Source organism: Triturus cristatus, chromosome 7 (genome assembly GCF_964204655.1).
Source record: "Triturus cristatus chromosome 7, aTriCri1.1, whole genome shotgun sequence".
Lineage (NCBI taxonomy): Eukaryota > Metazoa > Chordata > Amphibia > Caudata > Salamandridae > Triturus > Triturus cristatus.
The window spans coordinates 1848882562-1848905515 of NC_140590.1; the positions used below are offsets into that span (position 1 = coordinate 1848882562).

General features: G+C 47.5%; 1 protein-coding gene across 4 annotated transcripts in view; it reads left to right on the forward strand.

Moving 5' to 3' along the window:
- LOC146813428 (glyceraldehyde-3-phosphate dehydrogenase-like) overlaps positions 1–15671 on the forward strand; it is a 516507-nt gene extending 500836 nt beyond the window's left edge. For 3 of the 4 annotated variants that reach the window (XM_085620193.1, XM_085620196.1, XM_085620197.1), the window contains one exon: positions 15421–15671. In XM_085620193.1, the coding sequence (XP_085476319.1) occupies positions 15421–15490 (70 nt within the window). In that variant the 3' untranslated portion in view covers positions 15491–15671. Of the gene's footprint in view, positions 1–1277; positions 1658–15420 lie in introns of those variants that run through there. The other variant, XM_085620195.1, reaches the window with a different exon arrangement.
- Positions 15672–22954: the final 7283 nt, after the last annotated feature.

Below are 22954 nucleotides of genomic sequence, written 5' to 3' on the forward strand. Positions count from 1 at the left end.
CTTGCGTTACGACATGCAAGACATTTATAGAGGAGATGGTGTACACTTCACTGATGAAGGGAACAGAGTCTTCCTCTTGGACCTTAGACTCTGCATCGGTACTTACTTGTAGGTACCACTAAAAAATCACTTCATAAACACAACGGCTCTTTTTAGAGCCCCCTAATATCTAAACACTTAAATCTGAATTTTATTTCTTTTTTTATTTTTTTTTTCTACCGTACGCGTACGGTAAGCTTACCGTAAGCTTACCGTACGCGTACCCCGCGATTTTTTTTTTAAATTAATAAATGTTTTTTTTTTACTTTTCTGTCCTTCTTTGACCCCCTTTCAAATGTTAGGGGGTCTGTAACTCTCTTCCTTGCCCCCTTTTCAAGTTATCTCCCTTTTTTTTTCTGTGTGAAACACACGAAATGGCGGCCGACACTTCCTGATTTCGTCCGATTCGAATGTTTACAGTCATGTGACAACCAATCAGATTTGAGCTCGCGCACGGCACCGTACGCGTACGGTAAGCTTACCGTAAGCGCACGGTAAGCGCACTGTAAGCTGCCACAGATATATATATTGATTTAAATGCTATTTTCTCAGGAACTACTGAACAGATTTACACCAGACCTACAAAAGGCACTTCCTTGACCTGTAGACTACCTCTCTGCCAAATTTCAAGTAACTCTGTTCAGCCGTTCGGGCTGTAGCTGTGTCTAAAGGTCCTATGGAAAAATGCATGGGGAAAACGCGTTTTGGGACCCCCCTTTTTTCTCAGCCCCCGCTTGACGAATCCCCCCGAGACTTTCAGGGTAGGAGCGGAGCGTAGCGCCCCATTAGTTTTGAAAATTTCGCGAGGATTCGTCGACCGGCGCCAAAGTTATTCAAAATAGAATGTTGCGGTTTTCCTATGGAAACAGGGTCCTAACTATAACTACCTACTGGCGACCGCCAGTAGGTAATATATATATATGGATATATATATGTGGGGCACATATGATATAGTGTTTCCCGGGGTCCCCGCGCATGGGCGGGAATATTCTAATGCTTATGACTTTGATGAGGATACCCCTGTAAGAGAACTAGGATTACAGGTAAGTAACTAATCCTTCTGCACACGATGCCTACATCATGAGGAGTAGTCGCATTGCAACGCTGAATTCACAGATGCCGGACCATCGTGCCTGGCTTGTCGGTGTGTACTGACTGTTTACCAATGTGTGTGTTTGGCAATGTTGTATTCCGCACTCCTACAAAATTCTGCTAATTGTTCAATTGTTTGTGTGTAGGTGACTCCGGATACCCCAACATGCTGTGGTTGCTGACACCCTTCAGGAACCCTGTGACACCAGCTGAGATGCGCTACAATGAGGCACATGGTCAGAGCAGGAGAGTGATTGACCGGACATTTGGCCTCCTGAAAAGCCGCTTCCGCTGCCTGGACAAGACCGGAGGGGCCCTCCCATATGACCCTGCAAAGGTGTGCAAAATTATCCATGTATACTGCATGCTACACAACATGGCAGTGCGGAAGAAGGTCTCTCATCCAGGATGACGATGACCTACCTCCGCCACCTGTCGAGGATCCCGGCCTGGGCCACGATGCCAGTGATGATGAAGATGAGGGTGACGTCCGCACACAGCCCATCAACAACTTCTTTACCTGAATGTGAGTTTACAGTGTTGTCATGTCAATGTATGGAATTAGCCTGAAATGTGTTGTGGCTGCTCTGTTGCTGTCTGAGTGTGTCTGTGTGCCACTTGACTGGATGCGTGCAGTGATGTGTCCATTCAGGTGGTCTGTACTCCACAATAGTGTAGTACTGCTAACTTGTTTCTGTGTAGGTTTCTTGTGACATGTTTTGTGCATGTGTGTTGCATTTCTCTCCTGTACTGCTGTGCTTTTGACTGTGTCTTGTGTCTGTCCTTCCCAGGGTACTTTGCCTGTTGTTTGGTCAACATTGACCCCCAACACCCAGAATCCAACACCAGAGGGGGAGTAGTCAATTGCCATCAAGTGATGTGCCACACTCCCCTGGACTTCAATTCTCTGACACTCTGTGACCGTGTGTCCACCGTAACGTACAATTGCCTTGCAACTATTTGAGAAAAAACATGTTGCTGATGTGTAATGAACCTGTGCTATGCTTTGTTAGGTGCGTTGTCTGTCTTCCCACATCTGAGTGACATTTGCTTACCTCACATGTGGACTTGTTACCACTGACTGTGGATAGGTGTTGTGTCTGTGCATACCAATGTGTTTCAGGTCAACATCATTGTGTGGGATGAGTAACATGGCCATGGTGAGTATGTGTTGTGGTGCCATAGTGGTGTGTCTCCCTCACATGTGTCACATCACCATGACTCACCTAACGGTGGTCACATTGTTGTAGTATTTGGCCTGCACTGTGTTGTTTAGCAGATCAATACTCCATGACACATGACAAGTTGGAATCACAACAGAGGCAAGTATGGTGTACTGGTGAGTTTATTTTCGAACATGTGTGAGGAAAGTGCACCGGATGGTGGGTGCTGTACATTGGGTTTTGAATCCAAAGTTCACAGTAGAATTGGAAGTGTTGGTAGATGAAATGTCCAGAGTAAAGTCCACAGTCATCTGCTACATTGGAACAACATGAACCCTCCATGTCATGTGGGTGAGTTGTGTCCGATCGGACAAGGTGAATGGGTTGCGCACAAAGAACATTGTCCAGAACAGGTTTAGAGGCCCTGGGGGATGTGCAGGGACATCTGTGTCTCACATGTCCTTCTTCGGACGACCCCTCTTCTTCTTGGGTGGGGATCCTCAGGTGCAGGCCTCTGCGGTGCAGGGGACTCTCCGCCAGAGTCTTCCTCCCTCCCTGTGGCACTGGCAGATGGTGTGGCAACAGATGTTGTGGCCACACAGGGAGGTGTGGACATGTTTGTGCTGATCTGGCGGAGGCATTGGAGTATGTCCCGATGCACCGCAGTAAGTGCATCCCACTTTGCCTCCATGCGGGCATGGTGGGCAGCCTGCTCCTGTTGTATGTCCTTGAGGATCCCCACTACCTGGCCAAATCCTCCGGTGCTATCCTGGTACGCATCGATGATGCGTGCCAGTTGGGAGTCATTATGCAGTCCAGACCCCTCTGCAAGGCGCGCCCTCTGCCTCCCACCCCTCTCAGCACCCCTATCCACACGGGCAGGACCAGCGGCGGCACACACAGGTGACACTGAGACCCCTTGGGTGGTGTTGCTGGTGGTGTTGGATGCAGCTTCCGGGGGGTGCCCTGTCTGTTTCCAGATGCTGGAGGCGTGGGTACAGGGGGTGCAGATGTTGGTGCTGCATGATGACTCACACCGGAGGTGCCAGGTTGTTCGTCGTCATCCGAAGAGGACAGAGACAGAATCAAACCAGAGAGCTGAGTGTCCATCTGGGACTGGGAATCCTCTTCATTTGGTGCTGTGTCCCCAGCACCACCTATATTTGGAAGAGACGCACAGTGAAAGTTATGTTTCTACAGGCATTAATGGTTCACAAACATGACATTTTCTACTGTGCAAACGGACAGAGATTGATATTGTTGGTGCACATTGCCCAGCCAAAATGAAACATTTCAATGTGCATGTCGAAGTGTGTGCATGCTCAGCTCATGGATAGATTTGTCGGTACATGACCTTTACTACTCAAGGGCCATCACGTTGCTGACACAGGTGTGTCATCCCTGTACACATGTGAGATTTAACAAGGACATACGTGCTATTCCACTGGGGAAATGTTGTACTATTGGTGCATGTATGGTAGCAGAGTTTGCTAGTCTTTGTGTGCCACATTCGTACGACCTGGTCACCTGTCCGGTATGCCTGTGATCTCTTTGGAGGAAATGTATTTTTCCAGTGTTCCTAGTTCCCATCTCATTTCATACAAGTGATGATGTCACCATCGTTAATGAGTCTGGTGCTGAGTTTTGTACGTGCATATGTGATTTGACTTGTCAATGTTCTCCATGGTATGGATTGGGCAATGTAGCACTCTGGCTTTTCAATGCTCATGACAGTGAGGGCCGGTGGTGTGTGTGTGTTGCAGTTTGGCTGCTATGAGTAGCATGTCTCCTCCAATGCTATCCAGGTTTGACCTTGTGTCTACAGTGTCTATGTCAGTGAGTGGTGTGTTGTGTGAAGGATGCCTATGTTTCAGCACGATGTAGGAGTGGAATGCAGCTCACAACAGCACCGGGATGTATGTCGTTACAACGCACACTTTTACAACGCATGCACTTACAACGCATTTTTTACAACGCAACATCCACTACAACGCATTCCATTACATAGCATGACACTACAACGCATGTTTACCTTTACAACGCATTCCATTACATCGCATACTACCTTTACAACGCATACCATTACAACGCATAGTATAGGGGTAAAAATTACTATTCTAACTCCAGGGGGTGCAACAGTAAGGTAAGTTTTGGATTGCGTTGTAATGGTATGCGTTGTAAAGGTAGTATGCGATGTAATGGAATGCGTTGTAAAGGTAGTTTTTAAACATGCGTTGTAGTGTCATGCTATGTAATGTAATGCGTTGTAGTGGATGTTGCGTTGTAAAAATTTCGTTGTAAGTGTAGTGCGTTGTAACAGTTGCGTTGTAAAGGTTGTTCACCACAGCACCGAGTGTGAATGCGACCATGCTATGGTGTCGGATATATTGGTGTGTCCATTCCATTCACTGTCAGATGTCCCCAGTCAATGATGTATATGTGAGTTCCTGTGTGTTTTGTGCAATGTACCATATATGGGTCTCCACATTTGTCATCTGCAAGACACACCTCCCCTGCCTGGCCAGGGGGCACCCCTGGACACTGCATCCCCAGACAATGATTTGGAACATATGGTTGCAATGGCTGTGTGTGCGACCGGGTTTTGTTTGGCCAGTGCATATGTGTGATTGTCAGCCACATCATTTCTCAGGCACAGTGTCAGACATCTTGTCAGTCCCTTCCCACTTCCTGTGAGGCGAGCATGGTTCAGTGTGAGCTTGCTGGGCCATGTGGGTGGCTGGTATTGTCTGTGACTGCAACTCCCATCATGCTCTTGGCTACACCCCCTTCCCAGCATGCCCATACTTCCTTCCTCTTGACTCTGCTTCCCTGTGAGGGGGTGTGACAGCAATGGCAATATGGCTGACTGTGCAGTCCTGGTGTTTGTTGTTGCCCAGTTCCCATCACGGCCTTGTGCTCCCCACAACAGAGCCCAGTGTCAGACATCCTGTCAGTCCCTTCCCACTCCCTGTGAGGCGAGCTTGGGTCAGTGTGAGCTTGCTGGGCCATGTGGGTGGCTGGGGATTGTCTGTGACTGCAACTCCCATCATGCTTTTGGCTACACCCCCTTCCCAGCATGCCCATACTTCCTTCCTCTTGACTCTGCTTCCCTGTGAGGGGGTGTGACAGCAATGGCAAGATGGCTGACTGTGAAGTCCTGGTGTTTGTTGTTGCCCAGTTCCCAGCATGGCCTTGTGCTCCCCACAACAGAGCCCAGTGTCAGACATCCTGTCAGTCCCTTCCCACTCCCTGTGAGGCGAGCATGGTTCAGTGTGAGCTTGCTGGGCCATGTGGGTGGCTGGGGTTTGTGTGTGACTGCAATTCCCATCATGCTCTTGGCTACCCCCCCCCCTTCTCAGCATGCCCATACTTCCTTCCTCTTGACTCTGCTTCCCTGTGAGGGGGTGTGACAGCAATGGCAAGATGGCTGACTGTGAAGTCCTGGTGTTTGTTGTTGCCCAGTTCCCAGCATGGCCTTGTGCTCCCCACAACAGAGCCCAGTGTCAGACATCCTATCAGTCCCTTCCCACTCCCTGTGAGGCGAGCATGGTTCAGTGTGAGCTTGCTGGGCCATGTGGCTGGCTGGGGATTGTCTGTGACTGCAACTCCCATCATGCTCTTGGCTACACCCCCTTTCCCAGCATACCCATACTTCCTTCCTCTTGACTCTGCTTCCCTGTGAGGGGGTATGACAGCAATGGCAAGATGGCTGACTGTGAAATCCTGGTGTTTGTTTGGCTACAAGTCCAAAGAGACCCCCTGTGCTTCACACAGCAGCACCCAGTACAGTGTATCTTTTGCTGAGATTTCACTGAGGTGTGGGTCAATGCATTCTACCCGGTGAGTTGTGTGGAGTTTGTGTTGGGGGGTGGTGTCTCCACATGCTGGTAAGTATGGTCAGAGCTGTCAGTCCTCCTTCCCACCCGGCCAGACATCCCACCATGAAACATGCTTTCATTGGAGGGCGTGCATGTTGTCTTTCAGGATGTCAGTCAGTGGTGTCCTGCTTCTGATTTGTACACAACCCCTACCAGGGCCTTGTGCTCCCCACAGCAGGACCCAGTGTCAGCCATCTTGTCAGTCATTTTCCACTCCCTGTGATGTGGGCATGTTTCAGAGAGGTCTTGATGGGCCAGTTTGGAGGGGGAGCATTGTCTGTGACTACAAACCCCATCATGCTTTTGGATACACTCACGTCACCTGCATACCCACTATTTCTTCCTGTCAGTCAGCTGCGCTGTGGAGTAGTGTGTTTGTGTTGGCAAACTGTCTGACAGTGTTTATTTGGCTTTGTGTCACTGCCTTGCTCTATTTGTTGGTAAGTTTGTACATGTCATGATACAGTTCCAAGTCCCTATGAGATAGCAGGTATTGTGTTTGTCTGACTGGCATACACATATTGGGATGATTATCTATTGGTTACTGTGGCTTTGCTAACGGTGCATGGTTTCACTGTCCCCTTGCCACACAATATTGAGTATGTTGTTTGTGTACTCACCAGGCTCTGGTATGTCTGTTAGACCATGGACGCTCTCTGGTGGTAGGATGTCCCGCACCTTCTCCTCCCAGGTCCTGAAGTAGACTGGTTTGTCAGGAGGGCTACCGCCGGTGCGCTGACTCAAGGCGTGATCTTTCTCGATGAGTTTCTTGACCCTCCTGCGCACGTCATACCACCTGTTCTGGATATCGTCCTTTGTGCGCCTTGATGGTGTTTGAGCGTTCACCTTGTCCACAATCCTCGCCCACATCTTGGTTTTCTGTGACATGGTGGTCCTTTGGACCAATGTACCAAACAAATGTGGCTCTACTCTGATGATCTCGTCTACCAGCACTTCTAACTCACTATCTGTGAACTTTGGATTCTTTTTTGGGGGCATGGTGATGGGTGGTGGTGGTGAGGGATGTGTGTGTGAGGGTGCAAGTGAGGGTGGGTTGGTGTTGGTTTTGCTGGCTGTATTTGTGTGTGCTTTTGGAAGAGGTGCTGATGGTGTGAGTTGTGAGTGTGTCTGGGGTTGCTGTGTGGTGGTGTTTGCTGCTGGCTGTGTCTCCTATTTGCAAAGGATCATGGTAGTGATTGATGTCCTTTATATAGGTGGAGTTGTGGGTGTGTCTTTGTCCCAGGTTTTTTTTTTATATTTATTGGCTTTGTCATTGCTTGTTTGGTCCTTTTTTTGTCTTTTTTCCTTTGGGTTTTCTAGGTATGAAGGAGACGTTCTTCTGACCGAGACGGACGCTGATGTTGGCTCGTGCAGGCTTCTCCGCCTCGTTCGCGCTGACTTTCTTCTGTGTTTCATACGCGTCGGTCTCTGAGATCTCCATTGCTTGAGGTCCCTGTTTTCTGTGCGTGCCGGTCATGCGGCTTGGGCTCCCTGTGAGTCGGTCTGGGTTTACACGCATTGCATCGTACTGCGCAGATCGGACATCGCGGGTACGTGTCGGTCGGGTTCATTCCGGGTTCGTGTCGGTCGGTGCAACTCGTGTCGGTTTTCCAGCCGGATCACTATTTTCCCTACGGCTCGGTCGTACGGCTTGTATTCCGTACATGTCGGTTGTAATTCACATGCGTTGCATCGTACTGCACGGATCGTACGGCGCCGGACCATGTCGGTCGGTCTCCGTTCCGGTTCCGTGTCGGTCGGTACGTTTTGTGGCCGGAATCAGAATCGGCCCCTTAGTGTTCAAAATGTTTAAGCAGACTCCCTAAGAAGAGTCCTGCAGGAAAACCATGAATGGGTCATACGCAACGACATCATGCAAAACATCTTCAAGCTGTGGGGTGCTCCATGCATCTACTTGCTTGACACGGCAGAAAACAAAAAAAAATGCCCAGGCTTCGCCTCAAGGTTCTTCCAACCAGTGACACTGGGGAATGCCTTATGGATCGACTGTTCCTGCTAGTTTCTGTACGCCTTTTCTCCGATCCCCCTGATCCCATCAGTCCTTGTCAAACTGTCTTACTCATGAGACAAAATGATCTTGACTGTTCTGGAGTGGCCACGTCAATGGTGTTTGAAGGAACTTCTTCACCAGTCAGAGAATCCACATTTCAAGCTGCCATATAGAATGGATCTTCACAAAAAAAATTCAGGAGCCAGATGGTTCATCCCAATTTCTCCCCCTTGCATTTGGCAGCATGACTCCTGAGCAAGTCCAATATGGACACCTGAACTGCTTGCAAGAATGCATGAACAATCTCAGGGAAGCTAAAAGAATATCAACTCGTTCTGCCTATTTATTCCAAAGGAACAGGTTTTACATTTGCTGTTCTAAAAAGAACGTGGACCCAACAATCTGCCAATTAATATTAATGAGCCTCGCAATTTGCGACCCCATTGGGAATCGCAAAACAGTGTTAACACACTGTTGTACATTTAATTTAGCGCCTTGGAATTTGCGACTCGCTAATGTGTCACAAATTGTGAGGCGCTAAATGAAAGGGTTGTACATCTGGCCCTTAAAGTTTTATCTGGACAAAACACGACATACGTAAATTGGGCCAATTATTTGTAAACTATGGCCCAGTCCGTACAGGTCTAGCCACTTCCAAACAGTCCATCTCCCAAATGATAGTATTTTGCATCCTATTATGTTACACAAAAGCTAATAAGAATGTGTCTGCTACACCTAAAGCTCACTCCACCAGGGGAACAGCTGCTACTGCTGCTTTGATGAGAAATGGCCCTATAGCTGAAATTTGCAAAGCGGCTACATAAAGATCTGTTCACATGTTTACCAAACATTATTGTTTGGACTCGGATGCTAGACACAGACTAGAGCAGATGCTCAAGTAGGACATGCCTCCCTGAGAAATGTAGTTGCTTGATCTGGTGGTTTATTGATTCTCTGTCTTATCCACTGCCGTTGGTGGAGATGGACTTGCTACTCTATTCAGTCCTTAAGACTATCAATGGAGATTCCCCAAGAGAGAACAAACAGTTTCCTATTTGTAGCCCTAGTTCTCTCTCAGGGGAATCTCCATTGAAGTCATAAGCAACCCTCCCGCTTTCTTGGTGGAGATGACATGGGGAGATTATAAGACCTAGTTCTCACTGCCACATTTAGTCAAAAAAACAGAAACAAATGCCACCCGCTGAGCATGATGGAATACTTGTGGTCTCCGGGCCCTTAAAGGCACAGGTGCTGTTTTTGTACTCACATAATGACAGCCTATATGGCTACACTGCCCTTCTGTCCTTTATCTTTCTACTTTTACAAACAAGCATTGGCAATGCCAATAGGTCTCGCATTTGCGAGAATTAGAGCTATTGGCGTTGTAAATGACAATGTCTTTTACATAGGTGTTTTGGAATGGATGTCTGGTGTGGAGGAGAATAATGCAGGTTGGATTGGAATTGTTAGTTGTGGAATTTTTTGGAGTGAATGTGTGTCTGCATGGTCTGCAGTGGAATTATGTGGATAGAAAGTATGTGGTTTTGGGTGTACTGGAATGTGGAGTGGGATTGTGTGTCATGGAGTGGATATTATGTGGAATGGCACTTTAGGATGTGTAGTGGTATTTTGTGGAGTTTAATAATGTGGTGTGCTGTTGAATTTTGTGACATGATGTGTTATTCTGTCGTGTGGATTGGATGTACGTGGTGTGTTGTGTAAATGTGTTGTTGAGTTGAAATATATGGTTTGTTGCTGAATTATGTGATGTGGAGGGGAACTTGTGGCGTTGAGTGAAATTATGCTGATTGGAATTATGTTTGCATGATGTGGAGTGTAAATGTATATGGATTGTTGCTATTTGGCTGTTGCCTGTGTCCTAGAGTGGAGTGGTAGAACTAGATGTCATAGACTGTATTTTTTGGAGTTGGGGGAGTAGAGTTGAGTAATTGGGGGCAGAGTTCGGTGGCAGAAAGTGTCATAGAGTGCAGTGTTGTCGAGTGGTGTGGAATAGGATGGAGTGGGTTGGAGTGGATTGAGGTACTGGGTTGGATTGGATTAGGGTAAAATGGGTTGGATATTAGTGGGTGGACTGGTGCAGTGGATTGAGTTGGGTGAATTATATTGGGGTGGGGTGGGGTGGATTGGAGTGCGATGGATTGTTTTGGTTTGGAATGGGCGATTGGAGTGTGTGTGACGCTAAAGTGTATTTGGAGGCTTTGAAAGAAAGTTAAATAAAAGGTGTTTTTTTTAGGCTTACTGTTGGTAGGGTCTGTGATGGAAACCAAACTTTTATCAATGTATGTTAAAATGTTATGAAGGAGCTGTCAGTCAGCTCCTGGACACACTCTGCCTGCATGAGGTCAGGGAGTGTACCCAATAAATCCTTAATCAGACTTCAAATGAGTAATTTGATGAAGCTCTTCTTTCCGCCACAATTGTTCTAAGGCAGATTTATACCAATGTGCTGGGCTTTGCAAAGATCTTTAATTCATTAAAAGTTATTAGATTTTGGTTGGGCAAATTGTGGTCTCTCTGTAGTGCATGGGATGTTTTATGAGCAACAACCACATCTTTATATGATTATCTCCAGTGAAACTGACTTGGTCTTGGTCCTTGATATAACATAGTGCTTCCATCACTTAATCAGACAGTATGGAGTGGGTGGATCAGGTGACAAATAGGAAGGAAGGTTGTAAATCCTTTAGAGTAACAAATAACAGTAGGTTACTTCATAGAAAAACACTGGTGCATGCATTAGAAGCCATTTTTTAGGGGGGGGGGTGATATCTTCTTGGCTTGTCATACATATTGCACAATAGTTTCTTGGTAATTTGTAATACTGCAGGATTAGCCAGACACCACACAAAATACATATTAAGCACACACAGACACTCAAAGCAAACATGCACACACATACTCGAGCACACACAGTCAAACTGAAGCACATGCACACAAACACACTCAGTCACACAAGCCCACACACTCACTCAAGCACACATACAAACACAAGCACACACACAGAGACACTTGAGCACTCAAGGACACACACAGATACATACAAGCACACACAGACATACAGTTCCAGTTTATAACGCTGCAGAACTCATTTTATACACCTCAGAGGTAAGAACAACGGAGCTGGAAAAAAGTGCCCTCATTACGAGTATGAGCCCACAGATTATCACATTTATACTTGACAGACAATAGTATCGACTGGTAAGGCATCTCAGTGGGTTTCAGTGCTTGCTGCAGAGACACATGCAAAAAGAACAATTGATGGACAGAAAGCAGAACAATGTCATACATTCACCCCAGTACAGAGATTGGGCCTAAATCCATCTTTTTTGTTGCTCATCATGCCATTCCAGTTAGGACCCAGCCATATGCAAATCAGACTTGACCCTGCGCCCAATGGGAACAGTCCAGCAGGGATGACCTGGCCTGGCAGTTCGGGCTGGCCTGTTCCCATTGAGTGCGGGGTCAGGACTGATTTGCATATGGATGGGTCCAAACTGGAATGGCATGTTGAGCAAATAAGCGATGGATTTAGGCCCAGATCTCTGTACTGGGGTGAATGTATGATTTAGTCAGCATTCTGTCCATTATTTGTTTGCGTAGCACTTTTCACCCTAAGTGGGATGGGTATGCCCAGACGTGGGTCCCTTTCTCACTGTGCCACTGGATTTAAGCTAGCCTGGCTGATGTAGGTTAATACCCAGAAACCGGTCCCAGGATGCTTGTTTCCAGTCCAGGGAGGCCTTGGCCTGGCAGCGCGGTCTGGACTGTTCCCATGAGGCACAGGGTCAAGAATGATTTGCATATGGCTGGGTCTAAACTGGGGTGGCATGGTGAGCAAAAGAACAAAGGATTTAACCCAGATCGCTTGACTGGGGGTGAATGTATGATTTGTTCAGTATTCCGTCCATCATTTGTTTGCGTAGCACTTTTCACCCTAAGTGGGCTGGGTATGCCCATACGTGAGTCCCTCGCTCACTGTGCCACTGGATTCAAGCTAGCCTGGTTGATGAAGGGCAATACCCAGAAACCGGTCCCAGGATGCTTTATTCCGGTCCAGTTAGGACCTGGCTTGGCAGTTCGGTCTGAACTGTTCCTATGAGGCACATGGTCAAGACTGATTTGCATATGGCTTGGTCTAAACTGGGGTGGCATGGTGAGCAAAAGAACAATGGATTTAACCCAGATCTCTTGACTGGGGGTGAATGTATGAATTCTTCAGCATTCCGTCCATCATTTGTTTGTGTAGCACTTTTCACCCTTAGTGGTATGGGTATGCCCAGACATGTGTCCCTTGCTCACTGTACCACTGGATTCAAGCTAGCCTGGCTGATGAAGGGTAATACCCAGAAACCGGTCCCAGGATGCTTGTTTCCGATCCAGGGAGGACCTGGTTTGGCAGTTCGGTCTGGACTGTTCCCATGAGGCACAGGGTCAAGACTGATTTGCATATGGCTGTGTCTAAACTGGGGTAGCATGGTGAGCAAAAGAACAATGGATTTAGCCCACATCTCTTGACTGGGGGTGAATGTATGATTTCTTCAGCATTCCGTCCATCATTTGTTAGCGTGCTGCAGAGACACAGCAGCTCTCAGATGCCAATTCGTGTATATACACCAGTTGCTAAGGGTGTTTTTGTAGAGATCTGTGAGTAATCCAGGTTGAGGGTATGAAAGACTTAATGGACCAGTGAACTCTGAAGCAGCCATTTATTCAATCGTTCAATCCATTTGTAAAGCGCACTACTCACCCGTGAGGGTCTCAAGGCGCTAAGGGGGGGGGGGGGGGGGTGGTGCTGCTACTGCTCGAACAGCCAGGTCTTGAGAAGTCTCCTGAAGGTCAGCAGGTCCTGGGTCTGTCGTAGGCGGAGGGGTAGGGTGTTCCAAGTCTTGGCGGCGAGGTGGGAAAAAGATCTACCGCCGGCGGTCGCTCGTCGGATGCGGGGGACGGTGGTGAGGGCGAGGTCAGCGGAGCAAAGCTGGGGGTTCGGGGTGTAGAAGGTGAGTCGTTCGTTGAGGTACGCTGGTCCGGCATTGTGGAGTGCTTTCTGAGTGTGGGTGAGGAGTTTGAAGGTGATCCTCTTGTTGACGGGGAACAAGTGCAGGCCTTTCAGGTGGGCTGTGATGTGGCTGTGGCGGGGGATGTCGAGGATGAGGCGTGCAGAGGCGTTCTGTATGCGTTGTAGTCGTTTCTGGAGCTTTGCTGAGGTTCCTGCTTAGAGGGCGTTGCCGTAGTCCAGCCTGCTGCTGACGAGGGCCTGGGTGACCGTCCTCGTTTTGGTGGGGATCCATCTGTAGATCTTGCGAAGCATGCAGAGGGTGTTGAAGCAGGAGGAGGAGTCGGCGTTGACTTGCTGGGTCATGGATAGTGACGAGTCTAGGATGACTCCGAGGTTGCGTGCATGGTCGGTGGGCGTCGGTGGAGCCAGCCACCATGAGTCTTCCCTGGCGAAGGGGGTGGATCCGATGATGAGGACCTCCGTCTTGTCCGAGTTCAGTTTCAAGCGGCTGTTCTTCATCCATTCGGTTTAGACTCTTTTTCAAGTGTCTGTCTGGGGCCCTTCTCCGAGTTTCCTTTGAGGAGGTCTAGGGCGGGGAATAAAGCAAAGTCACAAACAAGCGAGAGGCAGGCAACAGCACAGAGCAGCCGTACTTTGCCTTGCGCGGTAACTCACGAATACTCAAGCCTGAGCTGTTGTCAGTGCGGGGTAAGGTAAGAAATGAGGATCAGATCTGCCTCGTGGAGAGGTGGGTGCAGTGGCTGGGACAGTGTAGTCCATCACAGCAAAAATGAAACAAATGGAACCCCGAACGTTACTTCAGTAACACTGGTTGCATATACACCCGTCATGGTGGCCACAGTGGCGATGCTGGTCCGAGGTGGGTTGTGGAAGTAGCAAATCAGTTGGCCTGGACACAGATGTGCCATTCAGCAGCAACGGCATTGGCGAGACCACATGAGGTGCTTGGAATACAGTGACTGAGGAGGACGCAGGAGGTGACGCACTTAAAGGCCGTGTCGTTCTCGGCGATGGATAGCTGCACAAATGCCAGCGACTAGTTGGAGTCCTTTTACAAAGTTGGGGAAGAATCTTCTTACCAGCACCGAGACCCTCTCTCTGCATCACAAAGGCCCTGTCGAGCTCTGCCCCGACCACCTCTAATTCAAATAATAAAAAACAACCATGACTCCCTTCAAAAGAATCCCAAAAAGTCATATCCTACTAAAAGAAGCCCAACCATGAAAACAAAAAAAAGACGATTGTTTAATAATAAGAACGAAATAGGAGGTAGTGTGAAGGGGACAGCACACGGCGAAACCGTAGGTGGAAGGGGAAAGCAGTTACACAGGTTGCAAACATCAATTGCGCTCATACATCAGAACACAGGGCAATGTAAAAAAAATAGTGCGCAAAACGAATTGAAATGGACAGAAGCAAAATGAGACATGTAATGGGGCCTATCGCCATAGGAGGGAATGACATTACAAAAGGAGTGAGAAATGTACCACTATTTACACTATTTACCTCTCCAAAGTAAAGAATTTAGAAAGGCGCACGAAAGAACCAATGAAAAGCGATGGGTGGCTTTGAAGCCCATATGGTGAATATAGCATGTCTTGAAGGCAGCACATGCACGCTGCCTAGGCTCGACCTCAAAAAGTGTTTGTGAAAGAGATTTAAGCTTTCTACTAAAGAATTTGGCTTTAAATGTACATATATATGGGTTCCTTCACCATTAACCTTTTTAAGTACAATCTGAAGAGTTTGGCCATTGTAGCCTTCCTTATAGGCTGCATATTCTTCTTATCACAAGTGTTTGTACAGGCCTTATTGAAGAAAGGCAAACATCTACACTTAAGCAGAAAGATAGGTCTCTTTATGTGCGTAAACTCAATAATTTTTAAAGATACTACTTGTAAATCCCTTTGTGACTAGCAAGCAATCGTAATATTACACATATGTGTATGTTTAGCTTTGTGAATCAGGCCCTCGTTGCCTTTAATGAAAAAAAAGGCAGTAGCAGTCATCACATCACTCAAAGCTGTCAGTAGTTCTTTTACTCTTGAGATGTCATTGCAGACCTTTTCATCCATGACACTTGATGTTAACTGTCGATACTGTTGGGAGGTCTCTTACGGCAGGACGTTTTCTTGACTGATCGTACTAATTGGGTTAAAAAATGTCTCATGATTAATTACAACTTCTGTCTTCTTGTAGGTATGATAATGAATATGCTTACAGCCAACGTGTTGTGGACCTGATGTGCTACATGGCTGACAAGGAATAAATATTGTTTCTGATTTAACTCTACTGTTAATTGCAGATGTGTAATGTGTTCTATACTATCCCATGTTCTGTGCAAGCATATTAACATGCACCATGAATATATGAGATATATATCAAACTGATAGCAAAGACAATAGTTGTGTTTGAAAAACGTGAAAATAAAAATTAATGTTGCCACTAAATGAGAAGTGTAGTCTGTCTTTTGAGCTTGTTAAGTTTCTTTGATCAAATGTTTTATGGCACATGGCTCGATTAGTTGGAGTATTGTATTTAGCTCAATTCACTGTTTATTTTAAAGGCATTGTGCATCATGGAGGTCTTGCTGGCTTTTGAAAATCGTTCAAGCATCCTGCCCCTTTTTAATTTTCCTCATGGAAGCACATTATTTTTGGGTCTGATGTGTCCCAATCAGGATGAAGAATAGGCTGGAGCAAACTTAATAGGAACAAAACACAGAAGCCATTTGAACAGAAAAATTACAAGGCATCTGAATTTATTTAAAACCCCTCTGTTGCATTGGGTACAAATGAGCTTGTCTCACAATTAGATCACCTTCTCTATTAAAATTCAACCTGCAAATCCTCAGTAGACATTGTGAAATAAGCATTTTCAAGTACTTTAGCTTACTTTGTTTGTGAATCGCTATACGCAGTACACACAAATTTCAATGTGGAAGACCTATAAACACGAGGCACTTTTGTTTTTCCTTCCTGGGATCTTTGATATTCATAAACAGTGTGGCATCTCATCCTGTGTGTGGGATTGTTTTAGCTTTAAAAGTTATTATATTAATACTATTTGACACTATGAGATTCCATTCTTTTTTTTTGTTTTAATGAGATCAATTGAAATCAAACCAAAGCACTATAGGACTTATTTGGCTGGAAAACCCTTGAAATGGCCCCAAGAAAAATATTAGAAAGCAGTAAATTGTACCTTCAGGTGTTGCCCCTAACAAAAAAATAAATTTAACACTGACCCTTTAAGCAGTCCAGAAGCTCCACTGTACCAACGTTCACAGCAGTATCAACACACAACTCATTTTGCTGCTGTGCTCTGAACAGAATTGGGCATTTTTTGTTTTTGTTTAAAATTTGTTTATTGGGATTTTTACATTACTTATTGCACATTAACATTTGGCATCATCGTGTTGTATTGACACATAACTGCAATTGGGAATGGAATGATTGTGCGATATAGCTTACACATGTTTACTGCATTACAGCAAAAAAGAAACCCAAGGGGAATCATGACAACTGTGTATTAGTACAAGTTTCTGTGAGGATCCCTCCTGTTGGTCTGTACTTATCAGTGGTAGTGTCTTATGCCCTGGTTGGGCCTGCTTTCGATGAATATGTAAATGTATTCCACTCTCATGTTTTCCTTCCCTATGTTATCGTGCCTAATTGTGCCTGTATGTATTCCCATCTAACTGTCATCGGAGTCTAAGCTACCGATGTGAAACGGCTAATTGCCAACTATGGGGGTAAATCTAGGGGAAGCGCAGAGGAGCTGTCAGATTGTGCATAGATAATGTCACTAGTGTGGATGGTGTCATAGTCTGTGTACTGTGTGGTGATCCGTAGGTGCAATGGTGCGCATGCGGCGGGGAGGGTTAAAGCCCTCATGGGAGGTACCCCTGTGTGGAGGAGGAGAGCTCCCGATATTACTTCAACGGGACCTTGAGTCTAGGCGGAAGGGTCCTGATGTGGGACTTCTGCTATTGCCTCTGCAGGGGACTGGGGTGGGGTCTGGGATTGAAGGGCTACCTGTGCTTCTGTCGCGGTTGTTTCGTGTGTGAATGCATACAGCAAATGTGTCCATTCTAAGGAAATGGGGTGGTTACGAATGCCCTTTACTTCCTCGTCTCTCAGCACCTCTTCTTCTGCTTAACCCCACTTTTCTACAGCGCCTATCCACGCTGCTTCCGGCGGTCCCGTTGGGGCCCGCCAGTGCATAGCTATTCCTCTTTTTGCTAAAAGAACGGCAAGAGATACAAAGTGGTTTTGCACTTTTTCTGGTCTTCCGCCTGCAGAAGATCCGAGTGCACATGCTTCCCATGTGGTCATGGTCATAGTGTCGGTCGTCGCCCTGAGCGTCTTGTGAACACAATCCCAGTAGCCTTGGATTGTGGGGCAGTCGCAGAGCATGTGCTTGAAGTCTGCCTCAAGGGTCTGACAGCGGGGGCATGCAAAGTGTGTGTCTGGATAGAAACGGTGAAGTCGGTGAGGTACGCTCTGTGAAGGACATTAAATTGAATGTTCCTAAAGCGTGCATTTCTGGGGACCTTTTTGGGATATTCTAAGGCAGTATCCCACTCATTATCGTTAAAAACTCTGCCTACTTCCGTTTCCCATGTCTGACGCAGTGCCTGTAACGGGGGAAGAATCAGTTTCCGGATGGCCTTATAGAGCCACGTGACCAGGTGTCGGCCCGCTCCCATGTACAAGATGGTGTGTATTACTGGATGCGTTGGAGGTTACCCTCCGTTGGGGTCCCAGTAATGGCGGCTACTGTCTATGAGTTGCCTATTTGTTAGAAACTCTCCCGCCGGGAGGCAGTATTGGTCCGCTACCTGGGCGTATGTCCGAAGTTGTCCCTCCTCAAACAGGGACTCCATCTCTGTAATTGCAAGATCAGTCCAAATCTGAAGAGTGTCTGCAGTATAGTATTTCTCCTCTGGGAAAGCCCACCAGGGGGAGAAGGGGTGAGTACGGGGGTCTACCTTTCGACATGCGATGGATTCTCATCATGCATGTACGAGTTATGGATATCTGGAGGGGTCGAGTGCGCATGGGTTTGGTGCCTGGTAGCCAGAATTGGGCATTTTAGGTCTATTTTTCTCTTACTCGCCCTCATCTTAAGAGCATTTTTTGACTTGGGTTTATGCCTTTTGTGACCACTGTGAGAAGGTGGCCTGATATATGCTGTCCACTAGTTCTAGTAGGCACCTTGTATCAGTCCAAACAACCCCTTATGGTGATAGGTTAAAGACAACCTTTATTGAAAGCTATCCTAGTGGTAGCTATGGAGAGCAGCCTTCAGGCGAAGTCTTGAAGGAATGTAAAGCAGCTTGTTTAACAAGTCTATAATCTCTTGAATGATCAAATGAAAAGACAACCACACCAGGTATATATTTAAAATATATGTATTTAGTATAAAACACACCCATCTAGTCTCTTTATGAGACTGGAGTTCGAAGTACTTAGTTTACAAGTCAGCAATTATCAGTAATAGCACAAATACACGTTTGGGCCCTAGGGGTGTACCAAACGATATACCAAAAAAGTGGTATAAGAACCACGACTGGAATAGACACTAGGCCTATAGCCTCTAGAATCGCTGGGACCCCAAGGAACAACCCAAGGTAGTGACACAGGGGATCCACGGGGACTGTATGCAGTGTGTAAACACAACCGGGGGTTCCTGTTATCTTCTATGGGCAATGTCGCGGTTGGAAATTTAAAGATTAGGGACACTTCTAATCGAGTCAGGACCAAACCCTTTTGGACTTAAGAACTCTAGGGCTAGCACCCACGAGAGCACCGGAGTACTCGAGTTACCTCACCCAGGGAAGCCGGGTGCTTAGGTGTCTTTTGGTGTTGGGTCGCGTCGTCGATTTCAATGGGAGCCTGCAAAGAACTGCTGCTGCCGTGCAGAGGAGAAGTGTTCGCAGAGATCCAAGCCTGGATCTGGGATGGAAGGAACCTGAAAGCAGAGGGGGCAGAGTCTGGGTCACTTGCCAGTGACCTAGGGCAGGATGGACCAATGCCCACAGATGACGGGTGCTTCAGGTGAGTTGATGGGTGTCTTGACTCTTCAGCCACGAGGTCCAGGAGACGTCGACGAAGTCCATGAGCCGGATTCAAGCTGTCCCACGAAGTCTGTCGAGTGCTGGGGTGTCGGCGACCAGAAAGGACCCAACAAGCCTTGGCAACGGCAAGTCACTGGAATTTAGAGAAAGGACTGCGGTGCAGACCAGCAAGGTCTGAGGGACTCACCCAGCGAGGGTAAGTCAGGGCACGTCTGGAGCAACCAGGAAAGCCCAAGCAGAAAAGGAGTTGCCTTCGTGGGGACCTGCTAGCCAACGGGCTAGTGATCGCGACGGAGCCTCGAGCGGTCGCAATTGAAGCAGGCCCACGGGTCACTTGTGGAGTGGAGGCCAACAATCTTCGGTGCCGGAGGTGCTCAAGGCTGGGGCTACTCGGAGCCCAGAGCACAACTTCGAGGGGGACCAGGAAGATAGTGTTGCTGCAAAAGTTCACGGTGTCCAGGGGTCACAGTTCCACGTCACCCACAATAGCCACGGGCCTCTGAGATTTCTTCAGTCTTCTAGTTAAAGTAGAACGTCAAAGGTCCAGGATGTATGTTGCCGAGTTTCGTCCAGAGTAATCTAAAGTCCTAGGGACTGGATTCCTATACTTATAGTAAGTTTAGGGGATGGACTAACTCTAAGGCCCCACCTATGGGTGGGCCTGGAAAGAGGGGTGGTTACACCCATTTCCTTTGTCCAGTTTCGCGCCAGAACATGGGCAGGTAGCCCAGTCGGTTTGAACTGGACTATGTTCAGGGACACCAAGTGTGCCCCCAGTGCAGGACTTCAAAGCACCAGAGAGTGCTCCCGCCCAGCCCCAATACACATCTGCCTGTCTGGGGAGGTGGATACACCTCCCTGCGACAGGAAACGTATTGTCCAGGCCTCCCCTGCCAGAGGTTCGGTCAGCAGCAGGAGGCCAGATCCATGTTTGTGGCAGAGGCATCCATTTTGTGATGCCAGAGCTCAGGAAAGTCCTACCGGGTTTAGCCAGTGTGAACATGTCTACCCCTCTAGAAGGGTGGAATGCTACCCCTGCTACCAGAACTGGCGGGGGGGGGGGGGTAGGATTCCAAAGCGTTTGACACCAAACACGACATGTTTTGATGCAGCCATTCCAAAGTTAGCATTTACCGCGAGGTTATAGTGCACTTAAGAGTATATGGTATGGCTGTATCACAGAACAGCCATAAGGAAGTATTTCCGAAAGCTGCAGAGGGGCTCAGCTCATGCTCGAGGCTCCTTCGCGATCACAAGCCCGTTGGCTAGCAGGTCCCCACAAAGGCAACTCCACTTCTGCTTGGGTTTATCTGGTTGCTCCAGACTTGCTCTTACTTACCCTTGCTGGGTGAGTCCATCAGACCTTGCTGGTCAGCACCGCAGTCCTTTCTCTGATTTCCTGAGACTTGCCGTTGCCAAGGCTTGTTAGGTCCTTTCTGGTCGCCGACACCGCAGCACTCGACAAACTTTGTGGGACAGCTCGAATCCGGCTCATGGACTTCGTTGACGCATCCTGGACCTCGTGGCTGAAGAGTCAAGACACCTATCAACTCACCTGAAGCACCTGACATCTGTGGGCATTGGTCCATCCTGCCCTAGGTCACTGGCAAGTGACCCAGACTCTGTCCCCTCTGCTTTCAGGTTCCTTACATCCTAGATCCAGGCTTGGATCTCTCCGGGCACTTCTCTTCACGGCAGCAGTAGTTCTTTGCAGGCGACACGACCCGACACCAAAAGACACCTATGCACCCGGCTTCCCTGGGTGAGGTAACTCGAGTACTCCAGTGTTCTCGTGGGTGCTAACCCTAGAACTGTCTAAGTCCAAAAGGGTTTGGTCCTGACTCGATTAGAAGTGTCCCTAATCTTTAATTGTGTTTCCACACTGCATACAGTTCCCGTGGGTCTCCTGTGTCCCTACCTTGGGTGGTTCCTTGGGGTCCCAGCGATTCTAGAGGCAATAGGCCTAGTGCCTATTACAGTCGTGGTTCTTATACCACTTTTTTAGTATATGGTTTGGTATGCCCCTAGGGCCCAAACATGTATTTGTGCTTTTACTGATGCTTAAACACTTGTAACTAAAGTAATTCGAACTCCAGTCTCATAAAGAGACTAGAGAGGTGTGTTTTATCTTAAATACCTATATTTTGAATATATACCTGGTGTGGTTGTCTTTTCATTTGATCATTCAAGAGATTATAGACTGGTAAAACAAGCAGCTTTACATTCCTTCAAGACTTCACCTGAAGGCTGCTCTCCATAGCTACCACTAGGATAGCTTTCATATAAGGTTGTCTTTAACCTATCACCATAAGGGGTTGTTTGGACTGATGCAGGGTGCCCACTAGAACTAGTGGACGGTATATATCAGGCCACCTTCTCACAAATATCATCAACATATGAGTAGGCATCAGGGTCAATGCTCTCTAACAGAGAGAAAACACGTGCGGCAAAGACGCCTGGACCATTTTTATTGCCCATGGCTAACCTTTTAAACTGTTTCTGTTTGCTGCCAGAAGTAAAAGCTGTCCATTGACTACTAATAGAGGACAGGTTATGACTATAAAAGCCATTTGAAATGTCAAGTGTGGTCTTAAACCTTTTTCTCACGAGACTATCCACGAGGGCAGAACTGTGGGTATTCTGTACGGCGCACGTACGAGAATGAGAGTTCAAATGGCGATAATCCAAAAATAGGCGGTACGACCCATCAGGTTTGGCTACAGTGAAAAGAGGATTGTTCATGGGTGACACACATGTTTCAATTATGCCTTGATATTCCAATTGTTCAAGGATTTCTGCGATGTGAGCTCTAGCTTCTCAGCGCATGGGATATTGGGGTTGTGGCTGTGGCATTGACCGCAATGGAATCTCATGGCTTGGCGATAGTTTTTCCCAACCAACCTGAGTACAGTACAACGCTGGTGCAAGCACCTGAGCCCATTCGTCTGCAAAGTTCTGAGCCTGCTCCTTCGGCATAGTGTGCACAAAAGATGGGAGGATTACCTCCTCCCCTCTCGGAGCTGCCAAAACGAAAGCTTGGGGCCAGTACGCCTCTGCTAACAAAATGTCATATGTAGAGGTCAGATTTTCCCCAAAAATCCCTTTTATTGTGCGTTGTATGTCACCTTCAATTAAAAGGACTATATCATATAGCCTGTCAGGGGGAGCCACTCTAGTGTCAGCAGTTTCTACAGTAATAAATGTGTCAGTTGCTGTCGCCTTCAGATATGAGCACAGTGCTTGCCGCACTATTGTAACCTCCGCTGCGCTGTCTAGCAGCGTTAGTGCCCATGTCAGGTTCCGAAGCTGTGTTCTCACTATCTGTGGCATACCTTGCTATTAGTGCAGCAACTTTCTTTTTCTGAAACTGAGGTCGTTGACGTGTTCTGTTTGCCATTACCGTCAACCGGGCGGGGCTGCTCACGTCCTTGAGAGGCACCCCGACCTCTGCCGTGTTCACCTCCACCTCCACTGGCTTGTAAGACCGATGTTTCCTGTGAAGAACGAGAAGAACGTTGATCATGAACCGGAAATCTATCAGGAGACCTAATTCGCGTGCGATCGCGCAACTTAACCATCTGAGTTTGCGGTTGTGCTGTTATTTTTGCAAAAGGCTTAACACCCAAACTATTGCGGCCAATGGTCTTATAA